This window comes from Aquila chrysaetos, chromosome 25, assembly GCF_900496995.4.
Source record: "Aquila chrysaetos chrysaetos chromosome 25, bAquChr1.4, whole genome shotgun sequence".
Lineage (NCBI taxonomy): Eukaryota > Metazoa > Chordata > Aves > Accipitriformes > Accipitridae > Aquila > Aquila chrysaetos.
Window position 1 is genome coordinate 3,389,877 of NC_044028.1, and position 13,785 is coordinate 3,403,661.

At 51.3% G+C, this 13,785-nt stretch overlaps 1 protein-coding gene across 2 annotated transcripts; it reads right to left on the minus strand.

Annotated features, from left to right (window-relative positions):
• Positions 1-4,138: 4,138 nt before the first annotated feature.
• DRG2 (developmentally regulated GTP binding protein 2) lies at positions 4,139-13,657 on the minus strand. Of its 2 annotated transcripts, XM_030002229.2 has the most exons (13): positions 13,505-13,657; positions 12,170-12,330; positions 11,642-11,731; positions 10,422-10,482; positions 9,361-9,451; positions 8,886-8,958; positions 8,634-8,724; positions 8,341-8,438; positions 7,637-7,713; positions 7,105-7,193; positions 6,102-6,160; positions 5,626-5,679; positions 4,139-5,541 (listed from the first exon to the last, which is right to left on the minus strand). In XM_030002229.2, exons 1-13 carry the CDS (start codon positions 13,566-13,568, stop codon positions 5,455-5,457), a joined length of 1,095 nt encoding a protein of 364 aa, XP_029858089.1. In that variant the 5' UTR covers positions 13,569-13,657; the 3' UTR covers positions 4,139-5,454. The 2 variants fall into 2 exon arrangements, with proteins under 2 accessions (XP_029858089.1, XP_040976177.1); XM_041120243.1 differs by lacking the exon at positions 6,102-6,160.
• Positions 13,658-13,785: the final 128 nt, after the last annotated feature.

Consider the following 13,785-nt stretch of genomic DNA (forward strand, 5'->3'; position numbering starts at 1 on the left):
CGGTAGGGCAGAGCTCCCGGGTCGGCAGCTCCGCCGTCCTCAGGCAGGTCTGCGGTCACCAGCCGACCCCGGCTCCGCTTACAGCCTGTTTCCAGTTACAGCTGGAACAAACAGGGCTCCATGCCACCGCACCGTGCCGTGCCGGCCCCACCGCCGCCGTGCCTTGCGGGAGAACCGCGGCCCGGCCCCATGGAGCCAGTCCAGCTGGCCAGGCACCTCCTGGCTGCGGCATCTCTCATCACATCCCCTTCCCCGTCACCAGTTCTGTATCATTGTACACCCACTCTCAAACGCCCGTGTGCAGGTGGGGCGGCCCTCCCACAGCTCTCGCAGCTCCAGCCATGAGCCACAGGGATGCCGGCAGCACGGGGACAGGCTGGACCCTTCCAGCAACGGGCAACCTGACAGCAGCACGGCCCTCCAAGCCCCCGAGGCACCGGGGGGTCTCTCCTTGTCCCCCCCCCGATCACCCATCACACCCCTGAACTGGCTAATTTCAACCCTCTCCAGTTCCTCCCTCCAAAGCGAGGACGGGGACCCAGCATCTCGTGAGCGATGCACACCACATCCCAGGCTGCTGCCTGACACCGAAAGCTGCCCGCAAAAGGAGGCATTATGGGGAGGAGACAGGCCAGAGCAGATACTGGAAGCAGAGACCAGCTGGGCACGACCTGTCCTGGGCTTAGCGCTGGTGGGCACCCAGGAACGCTGGCTGGTGGCCCCAGGGCCAGGTCACAGCCCCGTGCCATCGCCTCGGCCCCAGAGCCGAGCCCAGGGGTCCCGCAGAGCTTGGCTGCGGGGCCAGGCAGCTTTCCTGGGGTAAAACAGCCCCGAAGTAAAAGGAATTTGGGGAAGGGGTGGTAGGAGACATGGGGCAGATGCTCCTGGCGAAGGAGGAGGAGTTTAGGGGAGAAAGCTCTGCTCTGGAGGGCAGCAGGAATGCTGGGACTGTAGTGAAGGTGCGAGTCGGAAGGCGAGATAAGGGGTCTAAAGGCAGCGAGCAGACAGGCGGGGACAACCAGAGACAAGAGGACACCGAACGCCCTGACCCGGAGGGGCTGAGCCCCATGCCGCAGCGTTTGCATAAGGACCAACATCGCACACAAAATTCCCTCCTTGGTCCTCCCCATTGTGGCCTCCACGAGCCCAAGGGACGTGCCACCCAGCTGGGGGACTCACAGCCACTCACCTGGGGTAGCCTAGCTCGCCCACATGGCACCGGGCCGGTGCTGCCCGAAGTCCCCGGCTCTGCTGGCGTCGTGCTCTTGGCCTCGCTCTCCGCCGGGGACCGTCACTCCCCCGGCAGCCGCAGGACCATATTTGCTGCACAGCAGCTGCAGGCTGCTGCTTTCCAATGCATATTTGATGACTGCTATTATTCTCATCTCCACTCGCGAGCGGAGGGACAAGAGCTAATCTTCCCTCTGCAGAGCTGGGGACCGTCAGGGAGGGAGCAGCCACCTCTGGTCCCCGTCCCTTCCTCCCCTGGTGACACAGCTGGACAGTCCCCACAGCCCCTTCCCTCCCGGGACACAGATCTGCACCACCTCTGTGTCACCAGTCCCAGATGTGAACAGCTGGTGAATGGCCCTGACCCATTCCTGCCCCCAAACCAATGCAAGTTTAGGAGAAATCACAGGGACATGGGGGTGGACACACTCACACCCCTCTCCAAAGCCAGGCTGGGACCAACCGGCTCCCGAGGCCGGGCACAGAGAAGGGATCTAGTCACCCATCATCCCGACAATACCAGACAGCCCTCTCCTCCTCGGGACGAGCAGGATGTCTCCACCTGCCTCCACAAAGCATCTGAGAGCCTCAAAGCTTCATCCTCCCCTCCTCCAGCCCTGGGTTCCTGCATCCCACCAAACTGGGGACCGTTTTCCAGCAGTGATGGAGCCCGCGGCTCTCCCAAACCCAGGAGCAACGAGAGCATCCTGCTGCAGGCACTGCACCGCCTGAGTCGGGAAAACCTCCGCTGCCTTCTCCTCCACGCAGACACGTCCCTGCTGTAATGCGGTGGGTATTTATTATGCTGATTCCTCAGAAAGCGAGGGCTTAACTGCAAATTACAATCAATAGCCCCAACCCCCAAGGGGCAGGTTCATCATTTAGCAGGCGCAACCAGAGGAATTCAAAACTATTTGCCAGCCATAAATCCTCCTCGCCGCAGCCTCCAGAGCCAGCCCCGCACAATGCGCGATGGCTGGTTGGGGTGACCCTTGTCAGCATTTGAAACAATTAAGCTGTCACTGCGGATCGTGACTCTTATATACAGCCCTGAGCAGCACTTTAAGATGTCAGCGTGATGGGGTGAGGGAAGCTGGCTGAGGCGAGCCCGCCGCAGTAACTGTCTCTCATTGAATTAAATGAATGTATTTGGAGTCAGAGTCTCTTTTTATTACCTTGCAAACGGTTCCTGACTAAATTAAATTATAAAAGGAGTGTTCAGCCAATCAAACCTGCTTGATTGCCTGGAACAGGCATTTTAAACAGAGCACGCCTCGGGCCGTCGCTGTTTCCAGGACTAGATGGAGGGTGGCTGATGGACTGTATCGAAGCCGATCCACCCCGCTTCACACCTGGAGCGCGGCTCAGCGGCGATGCACGGCTGCACTTTGCGAGCAGAGCGGGCTCAGGGACAGGGCAGGATCAGTGCAGCCCTCTGGGAGCAGGGTCCGGCACTAATGAAACCAGAGTCGGCTGAAAGAGCAGAGGAATGGCTGGGGGCTGCAGCGCAGAAGAGCAGACCGCCAGCCAAGCTGCTGAGGGCAGCTTTCTCCAAGCATCATCCAGCCAAGCCTTCCCTCGTACAGCGGAGAAAACGCAGCGTGCTGCTCTTCGGGGCGGCAAACCCACAGCTCCTGCCTGCAACTGCTCCCCATCCTCCTGGACAGAAGCAAGCCTTTCTCCAAACACGCCGAGCAAGGATGAGCATCTCCAAACACGCTCTGAGCACATCTCCCTTCGCTAGCTCCCCTACAGAGCTAACGAGGGGTCTGGCCAATTCCATAAACCTCAGGAGGCTCCGGTACAATCCTAATGCTGCAGATTTCCCCCCTGCCCTTAGGATCTTGCTTTCTCAGGAATCGGAGAGATCTTCAGGCAAACCTGCTCCTGCACTGAACTGCAGTGTTTGCAGCTTTTAATGTTATTGCAGAACAATTAGGGAAGCCGTCTGGAAGAATGAACGCTGCAATTAAATGCATGCGTTTTCAAATACAGCTATAACCTTGCTTGCAAAAAAAGCTACTCCCACTAAAAAAAAAAAGAAGTTAGCTTCTTCTGGCTTTACTATTTTTACTTTATCCCCATTCCAAATTTAATCATGTATTGGTTCATTTTGAACAGGATAAAATGCCCAATTTCCTAAATGAGGAGTAAGGCTAATTAGACAGAGGGGTTTTTAACGATGGCACGCTAGACTAGTCAATTTGAAACCCGAACACACTGAGAGGTAGGCACTAACTAACCAAGGACATGTTTTAGCAGGTAACACCGTGCATTTCAGTCTCACGCAAGCATCAACCGTTTCCCCAACTCCACACTGTACCTGGCCTAAGGACGAAGCCCAGTCAGCAGTTCTGGCTGCCCGTTCACGTGCCGGGGCTTGGCAGGCTCCTGGGTTTGGAGTGAAAAGTCAGAAACTCAGGGACAAAAATGAAACCAAAGGAATTCTTTGTGCGGGCAGCTCTGCCTGTGCAACCTTCACAGGAAATTTAAAGGGCAAGTTAATGTGCTGGAACGGCATCCCACCCAATTCACACAGAGAAGTACTTGCTTTCTCCAGCCAGCTCAGGCATAATGCGGCTAATTTGGAGCTCATTCTCTGCTAGCTGCCACCGCGGTCGGGATTTGCTCAGCACTCCAGCTGTGAACAAAGCCAGGGACGGGGAAGGGAACTTACAGAGTTCAAAGTCACCTTCTTAGCTTGGGTATTGCGTATAATATCTCTTTATCTCCCATCACACCTCATCAAGTCCCCTCCAGCCTCAGAGCCCTCTTGCAGCCGCTTCACAATCTATTCCCCCCTATAACCTCCTGCAACAGCATCCAGGATTCCTCAGGTGGCCGAAGGTAACAAAGAGAGTTAGAAAACACACCAAACCGTCCACCCAGTGCACGCAGACACCTACAGTTCACATGAAATAGCAACTTTTATTTTCTCAAATAAAATAATCCTTCCATTTCTGCTCGATCAGTTTGTGAGGGGTGGGGAGGAGCACAAAGGAGAGGGAAGGAGCCCTGCTCAGACAAATCTGCTATCAGACCTGTCCTCACAGTTAAGAATCCACATCAGACCGAACCCTTTTTCAATGAAAGAAAATAAAAGCTATTGGCAACTCTTGATCCCAGAAGGAAAGAGCTGTTCTCTATCAGGCACTCTGAATTGTTTAGCATCAGTATTCAATGAAAAAGCATGATTAGAAAAATCCCAGATTTCTGATGAAAAATATCCAGAAAAGCAACGATGTTTAACAGGGCTGGGGTAAAACCCATGGCATGGGATGGTACCTTGAGCTCAAAGAGCTGTGACTGGAATTTAGGGGCACGACTGAGAAAGAATGAGATCCCCAGCAATACTGCTGGGGACTAACGGGCAGGACAGGAGCAAAGGAGGAAACTCCCAAGAGCTCCTCGACGAGTGATATGCCAGAAGTGAATTCTCACTGCAGTCTATGGCTCTTTGATCATACCCTGCTGCAGTTTGGCCAGGTTAATCATTCATTAACAAGGTTTCATTTCTCATCTCTCTCAGTACCAGTTGGACCAGGATGTCCTACAAACTCTACTGCAGAGCTAAGGAGAGGCACAGAGTGCCACGTTTTAACGTTAATTGAGGTGGGACCATTACAAATTCACCAGGCGTTGTCTCAGATGCAGGACTGAAGTCTCCCAACGGTGAAAGCTGCAGAGACAACACGTCCAATAAGCAGGGGAGGGAGAACTTTGTTTCCGTTTCAGATCAATACTTAAATTAAGTGAATGGATAGGCAGCAAAGCATCAGCAATGGTCTCTCAGCCCTGGCTTCCCTGTCCCAAAGCACAGGGCCAGATTTGTTCACACAAACCCATAAACTTCCCACTGGTTAAGCAAGCCACTGGTAGGTTAACACACAGATCCATCTGCAAACCCTGCCAGGGGCAGGGCAATGCTGGCTGTGGGAACCGTGTCCTAGAAGAACTGGCTCCTTTTTTAAGAAACATTACTTCACCTGAAATGCTGCAAGATGGAAACCCATCTTCCCCATCCCCACCTGCAAGTACAGTAGCCTCATTTTCTGCCTTTCTCCAAGAGAAGGAGCTTCACAGAAGCTTTCTTGGCTGTGGAACACATCTTCCTTTTCCTTTTTCTTTTTTTTTTTTTTTTCTTTTTTTTTGTTTTGTTTTGCTTTTATGTGGTCAGTTCCAATTCTAGTGAGTAAAGACAAGGCCAGGCACCAGCGAAGAGAGTTACTTCTTTACGATCTGAATGACATCTTCATGCTCCATCATATGGGTTAAGCCCACTCTTTGAGGGCTGTATTTTGTGCTTGTCCCCTTTAAAGCAAGAGGGGGAGAAGGGTTAGAAGACCAGTCAGAGACACCCGAGGACAGGGATTTCATTTGCTGTTAAACACTTACCCACACCAAGGCATATTTGAACTGGCTGGCTAACGATCTGTGAATTCGATGGCACTGCAAGACAGACAGATAGCATGTGAGACAGTTCAATGACACTACTTTGCAACCAACTAGCTCAATATCCAGGAACTAGAAGCAACTCAGGCCTATGTCAGAAATTACAAGTGACTTTAGGGGCCAGTTAACAGCACTTGAAAGAACACAGAACAGACACACAGGAATCACCAGTCCACATAAAGCCCCATTCCACTGCTTCCATGTGCTTTTTCACTGGACTGCATTAAGTAAATTTTTTTTAACCTTTCATAGCAGCTAGGAAAGCAAACTGAGGCAGACAGAATCAGTAAAGGTAATAAAAGGAGAAGCCCAGCTAAACACTGACATGTCCCGAGCTTTACAAAGCACAAATCATAGCAGGCTCCAAGAGGAACCTGCCTTCTACAGACAAGGAAACGTAAAAGATGCAGAGAAATTACCACATGCTCCACAGAGGCCCCTTTCCGTAGAATAATGGCGTCTGTAAAGTCTGGTCTCTCTGTGGAGAAGCAGGAGGGGGGGGGGAAAGCATTGGATTTCCATCAAGTGTGTTCTAATATGCTGACACCATCTCACATTGCCTTGTGCTTACTACTCCCAAATTCCTCCTCCCGTTACACTTGCCAGATCCCAGGCAGAACAGGTATCCAGGTACTTGGAAGCATCAAATCAGTTCTGTAGACACTCCAGTACCCACAAGTACAGTTACCCATGCCACACAGTCAACAGCTGCCTCACAATCCACCTGCTCCAACTCCATTCCAAACACTTGACTTAGGACAAACGCACCCAATTCAAAACACACCTGCTCAAGCAAAACCAAAACACTCTGCAGTTTTCTGTAAAATCCCCAAGATTTCATAGCTTAACAAGCTCATAGAAAGTTCCTTCATCTCCTCACATCCACCCAAGTTCAGAGTCACAGCTGTTCACAACCAAACAGGAACAAGTTATAGACGTGCCTTCATCACTGGGAGAAGCTGCAAGTGAATTATAAAGGAAAAGGAGGATCAAAGGCATTCCTGAGCCTCAGGAGCCTGGCATGGGAATCACCAAACCTCTCACAGTAGGAAAAGGAGACCTCTTCTGGGTAGTGATGGGCTGAACAGTTCCTCACAGAGTGTGCATAATAAGGAAGAAAGCTGCGAACTTGGACACTTTATTTCCTTATATCATCATGCAAAGTCTTATGAAAATTCAGCTCTTCTAGTGCAGAGAGAATAGGAGGGCCGTGGTGGAGTACACGCATGGTTGGATCAGATGGAACAGAAAGCATTTCCCAAGAGCTGAGAGCTGGTTAGGGACAGTGTAATTGCAGCATTTCCAAGACACAAGAGATCGCTGACAGCCAGGCATCCAAGCCCCGCTGGCAGCCTCTCTGCCTTTGATGAGCAGCAGCCCTTTGTGCCTTTCAAACCTTCTGTTCGGCTAATGGTCACTTACGTCCTCGTTTCTTGGTGTAGATGCAGGTAAGTGCCAGGTATTCCCAGAGCTTCTCCAGCAAGTAGTCCAGGTTCAGTTTCATGCCACAGCTGCAAAACACCAGGAACATCTCCGTGTTTACTGCTGTTGTGATTTAGATATCCAGAAGAACAAGGTGAAACGTCTTATTAAAGTGCTAGGGAACAAGGGGAAAAGTCTTTAATGAGGCCAGTAAATGAAAAACACAAGGTGAAATAAATAGGGCTTTCAGAAGGGCAAGCAGCTTTGAAGCAGCAAAGCCCCAGTCAGATATATCAGCACTTCTAAGCAAACAAGATAGACTGGCTTACTCTGGCCTGCAGACAGCTTGGAGAAGCCAAGCAGCCTGCCTCTCCAGGTGAAGGAAGCCTGGAAAAAGCTGCACAGCAGCTCTGCTTCTCCCCCCAGCAGCTGCAGGCAGCCCTGGCAGAAGCCCTTTCTTGGGAGAAAGGGGTATGAAATGAACCACCACGCCATCCAGGCCAGCACATCAGGCAGCGTGACAGGCTCCTACCTGATTACAACACTGTGGGGTCTCCGAGCAAGACGATCCACTTCCTCCATAGATATCTGGTCAATCTTGTTATAAACCTAAGTCAAAGGAAAAACAACACACCCTTTAGGAAGTCAATTCAGCAACACTGCAAGGAAGTAAGACATGTACACATAGGTATAACAAGGTAGTTCCAGCATCTGAAACAGAAACTCAGATCCTGTCAGCCAGAGGACAAGCCAAGGCTCTTAGTAAAACAAACTGTTAAAATTCAGAAGCCTAAATGTAAGTTTGGGCCTCTTGAAGTTCTCCCTTTGGGATGACTTGCCTCAAGTTCTCCAGTATCTTTTGATTCCACTAGAGACCCAGTCTCTACCAAACAGAACCGTTAAATGACCTCTGGCACAAGGGACCAGTAGTGAAAACCCAAGCGCAGAGCTTGCAGCAGAGGAATCAAAGGCTCTGCACAATGGGAGCAAAGCCCATGCCACCAGGACACGCAGCTCGTGCTGCTCCACGGCAGCCAGCCACAAGAGGGCACAGGGAACACACAGAGTACAGCCGCACATGTAAAGCTTATAAAAAGCTCCCTGTTGAGCTGCGCTTTCCACCTCTTAAACCCCAAATCGTTCCTGCTTTAGGAACCAGGAAGATCCAGTGTTTCCTTCAGCAAAGAATGGAGCTGCTCGGTGCAGCAGAAGGCAGGCTGTTTCCGAGATACTTACGTAGAGGCACGGCATGTAGACCCTGTTGCCTACAATCACGTCAATGAACTCATCAGGGGAACAATCCTCTCTGAAGAGGACCTCAGCATTGAAGATTTCTGAGGTGAACATTGTCAAGGCCCAAATCCCAACACATCTACACACCGCTGTGAGCTAACGGGCTGAGCTTGCTTGCAAAAGCCTGTTGTCAACCCAGCAAGCACCAAAGACACAGCAAGGCTGTCCCACAACAGGTACCGCTTGACTCATGAGCTGTTGACAGCTTAAGGGTCTCCCATTTTAGGAAAGGATACTATATTCGTGAAGGATGAGCTGCACCAACTTTTCGGAGCACTGAGTCAACGTGACAGTTGAGTTGAACGAGATACCTCCACCCTTCTTCGGCTGCAGGGAGGCAATAAAGCATCTTAAAAGTCTGCAAAATCCACACCACCCCCACTCCCCCCCCTTCAGTCTGTCCAACATGAGGGGCAGCACAGAGTGACCTCGGCTTTGAGTAGGCAGCCAGACACCAGCTGTGCTTGTGGCAGCCCAGGAAACCTCACCTTGAAGTAGATATTTGGTTTGCTTTTGTTCAGCCGGATTCCTACAGATTCCAGTTCTTTCTCCAGCAAGGCCCTGCAGGGACACTGCACATTAGTACAAGTGAGACTGAGCGCAGTCAGATGACACCCATACCTTTCTTTTTGACTAACATGTTGATACAGCCTTGCCACAAGCTTTCACTACAACCTAAAAACACAGCTAATGCAGAGTCTGGTGGAAAATCTAGGCTGACATCCCCGCCTCTGAACAGCCATCCTGTGGGAATGATCCTTCAGCTGAGAAGCCCAAGCCAGTTAGCTAGCACGCTTCTAATGGAGTACAACCTCCATCTCATTCTCAATAGCTTAACTACTGGTTCCCCAACATGCATGGGACACAACACCTCAGAAAGCTACCATGTTTTCTGGTCGTGTGGGAACCCCTGAACCTGGCCCCCCACCCCACAGCTCCATGTGCCCAGAAGCCCACATTCACCTCTGTACTTCACCCTTTGTGGCATCCAGCATCATAATGACGACGTCTGCTGTCCGCGCCACTGCTATCACCTGCCGACCTCTGCCCTTCCCTGGGAAGAGAGGAGATGGCCATACATCAGCAAGAGAAACCAGCTACAAGTTCTGCAACAGACGGGGACTCCTGCCCTGCACAGCTGCTTGGAAGCAAGGAAAAAGATCCTGCAGTGCTGTACTGGCTGTAGTCAGCTGCTGGGGGGGCCCTGAGCGAGCGTATCTGGTCAATCCATACTGTCTTATGTCCAGCACAAGCCCTAACAAATACTCTGCTGCTGCTCCTCCACCACCGGTTACATGAACTGGTGTGTGTAAAGCTATCCGAGTACAGCTGCATGGGTGGAAACAACATCTCTGCCAGCTGGACAGACATCTCCAGACATGTGCAGTGGTAGCAGCTCCAGGCAGCAGAGACAGCTGACCCAGAAGAGTGATGTGGGCCTACTAGGGCCCCTGTGCAGAGGGGTTACATATACTTTCTGGTCAAAAAGAGGAAAGACCTTATTAACCAGGCCATGCTCCTCCAAGAAGAGACTATTAGGAGATTTTCCAAAGTTTCCTAAGGCATCTTCTGACATGACCAGCCAATCAGGACAATGACGAAGCAGAGGGACAAAGCCAACACCTCTTCCCCAAATCAGGAGTCATGGGAGGACTGGCAGGAACTCAGGAAATTAGTCAAAAGAGGTTACTGTTTAGCTGTAATTTCCCCCTCCGCCTCTCTAGCATCTTTCTTTAGATTTCCTCTGTACCAGAAAACAGATGAGCAAGATAACACTCACGCAAGAAGGTGAGAAGTGACTGGCTTGCTTTGGCTCCCACCTCCAGAAAAGCATCTTTCTGCTACATATAGAACCTTACGTGGGCTCAGGGATAAGAATCGTGCCTCACTTAAGATCAAGGACTCTAAAATTTGGAAAGCCAATGTGGGAACTATTGGCCCAGGAAACCTGCTAACATTTGAGACACCCGGATACACTATTGAGGGCAAATCCCTACTTTACATGAACACAGAGATCAGCCAACCTTGTGCTGCTCCTTCGATGATTCCAGGCAGATCCAGCAGCTGAATATTAGCTCCTTTGTACTGAAAAGGAAACAGAAGGACGGAAAGTTGAAAGCCTTATGCAGGGCACCTGAGCTGCCTCGAAAGCCCCAAGCACGTGCTGGGGTCCAAAGCCTGCAGAGAGTGGAACTGAATGAATCTGACAGAGCAGGACAGCTTTGCACAATGCTGATGGCTCTGTTTTGTCAAGGTAACCTCCAGAGTGTTTCCTATGAAGCTGCATTCAACACCACATACTGTGGTACGTTAGGTCCTGACCTCCTAAAGCATCACATGATTGCAGTTTGACAAAGCACCAGGAAAACAGGACAACAGTCACATTATCCTGAGCTGGTGAAATAGAATGAAAAAACCCCACCTTACTTTCTTGATCTAATGAGAAAGCACAGTAGCAAGCAAGTGCCACCATCTCTTACTGAGACAGATCAGAACTACTCAGATGTGTTGCAGGTCTTACAGTACCAGGAAATAACAGGACACTTTCATTCATCAGATCTGCAGGGGCATTAGCTTTCACGCTATTGTTGCCGTAAAGTCCTCAGTAATGGCTTTAGAAATGGCTGCATTTGGATGTGTTACAATATTTGCGTTCGTTTTAACACGAATATGGTTACTTTCATTATTTAACTCCATTTTCAATTCTGACCCAGAGCCTCTCATTACTCTTGGACACTTTTCAGTTTGATGCCCTTTATCATTTGCTTTGCTGATGGGTGCTTAGGCCACCACTAATAAAACTCCTCAAGGATGGGAGTAGTTGTATTTTCTTTCCAAATTGATCACAGTACAGATTGCCTCTTTTAAAGCTTCATTAAAAACAAATCTGTCAAGGTTTCCAGCCATCTGGTCAATGGCGCCAATAGCTGTTATAAAAAATTCAGTGGAGAATTGTCGTATTGCTCTGGTCAGTCGAATGGCAGCAGATGAAACCCCGATCAGGCAGTCAATCCTGAAGAGTTATGTAGCCTCGGGAAGTGCTAAATCAGCACTGCAGGTTGCAGAAGACCTGATACCGCAAACACTCAAGACCTCCTAAAGTTTAAAGCAGAAGTCAGCAGAGACCTTTGGATATCACCGCTTCTTAGTGGCAGCACAAGCGTAACTGGTGTAAACCGACACATTTACTTGTCTGGGTTTCTTACTGCCACTACCATGCTGAAGGGAGGAAAATCCTACTTACTTCTATAACTCCTGGGATACACGTCAGGGTTGTGAACTCATAAGACGCAGCTTCACTGGCAGTTGAGGTCATTAAACTCAAAAATGTGGACTGAAATGCAAGAGATCAGCATCACTAGAGATATGCAAATCAAAGCACCAGTAAACATTCAGCAATACAAGCAACACCAAAGTGTTCCTCAGCTTTTGGAAGTCGTGTTGTGGCTGTTCAAGGCACAGAGACTGAAGCGGTGATGGGACAGCCAGCGCTTTCACTGAGCAAAGGTAAATCCTGGACTCTCGCCTATTTTCTCCACAGTGCTGTGGCTGGGCAAGACCGAGTTTCAGGCTGTTACCACAGGGCACGGCACACAACATGAAGGAGTGTTTGCCCTAGCTCTAACTTTCAGCTCTTGGCGTACAATAACCTTCTGTTAACTCATGGTAAGAACGTGAAAGATGAAGAGAAGACGGATATCTGCTTTATAGCCGCTGCTAACCATGAACTGGAAACACACATGCCACGTGGTTAACGTAGACACTCACTGACCTTACCCACAGAAGGAAAACCGATCAGTGCCACCCGGGCATCTCCAGATTTCATCACATCGAAGCCTTCTCCTTTAGCAGCTGAGGATTTGGAGGGTTCTAGCAACTGAGCTCTGTATTTTGCAAGCTTTGCCTTCAGCAGGCCGAGGTGGTACTCAGTGGCTGGAATAACACAAGTGCAACAACTGGTTGACAGAAAGTTGCTGATAATTCACTTCTAGAAATAGGAACCTTCTTAAAAAGGAACACTAAGGGTCTCTGTCAACATCTGAACCACTGCCACACACACAAGCTACCCCCTAGGCATTCTGTAACCTTTTGAAATACTAGCCATTGAGAGCAAACCTTCTGGTATCCTGTACAGAAAGTCAGACTTGAGGGAAATAAGGAGCCAAAAAATTCCTGGGTAAAAGGAGCAAGCCAGAGGGAGAGAAGGTGCGGGAACAAACAGGTGAAGGGAGCCAGTTAAGGAGGGAAAGATCACAGGGGGAACGGCCGCTCCTGGGCAAAGGCCCTTCCTTACACCCAGTCACATTCAACACTCCAAAACCGCAGGATTTTTTTCCCCCTCCTCTTGACAAGTTTTAAAGACACGGTCAACTTGGAGCCCATGTGCGTGAAAGTACTTCATTGACTTATTTTTAGCAAAACACTTGAATTTACACCCGATATAGAAAAAAAGGCGGCAGTTGTTTCCCCTTGTAACTGGGAAGGGCACAAAACCCAAGAGATTACACGTTTTACTATTTCTCCTTTCCATTATTTACCACAGCCTAAAGCCTCCAGAAGCAGCAAGGTGCTGGGCACCCACCCCAGCAGAAGCAGAGGGGAGCTCTGCTCCCCAGTCCCCTCTCTTTTAAGTCAAAGCATTTCAACACCAGCTCGGGGACCCCACAGCTGACAGCCCTGGACCCCCTTCGCCAGCAGCACTTGGGGTCCTCGGCCCAGCCCCTCCACAGGGCCCAAGGCTCCTCACCCGCACGGGCCAGGGCTGCAACGGCGGGGAAAGAAGGGGGGGCTGCGGCCCTCCACAGCCTCCCTGGGTACTTCCCCCCGCCCCCATACACCCCACCTCAGCCTCAGGGCTCACCCTGCTCCCTCACCTGCCCCAGCACCCAGCACCCCAAGACTTCCAACCCCCCCACACCCCACACTCCGCCTCCCCCGTGGCCCAGACCGTCCCCTCTTCCCCCAAACCCCCTCCCCAGCCCCCCCATAACCCAGCAGACCCTCACACCCCCAGTCACCCACCTCCCCCCCGCCACCCCGCCACCCAGGGCTCTGCCCCGCCCGGTCCCCCCAGGTACCTCAGCCCCCCGACCACCCCACCCCGAACCTTTGTTCTTCTGCGTGCGGGCGATCTCCTTCTCGATCTCGGAGATCTTCTCCAGGATGCCCATGGCGGGGGCCGGCCCGGCCCGGCCCGCTCGCCAGGCCCCGCACGCCTCACGCCGGAAGCGCCGCCGGCCCGTCCGTCCGTCCCCCTCAAACGTCCGGGCCGAGGTTCGGCGCTTAAGGTGCTTGTGCACCCGCCGAGCCGCTCCGGCCACCTCCCGTACCCCGCGTTCTGGGTTCCGCCCGCCGACGCTCTTTAAGACACGGGTGGGCGCCCACGGG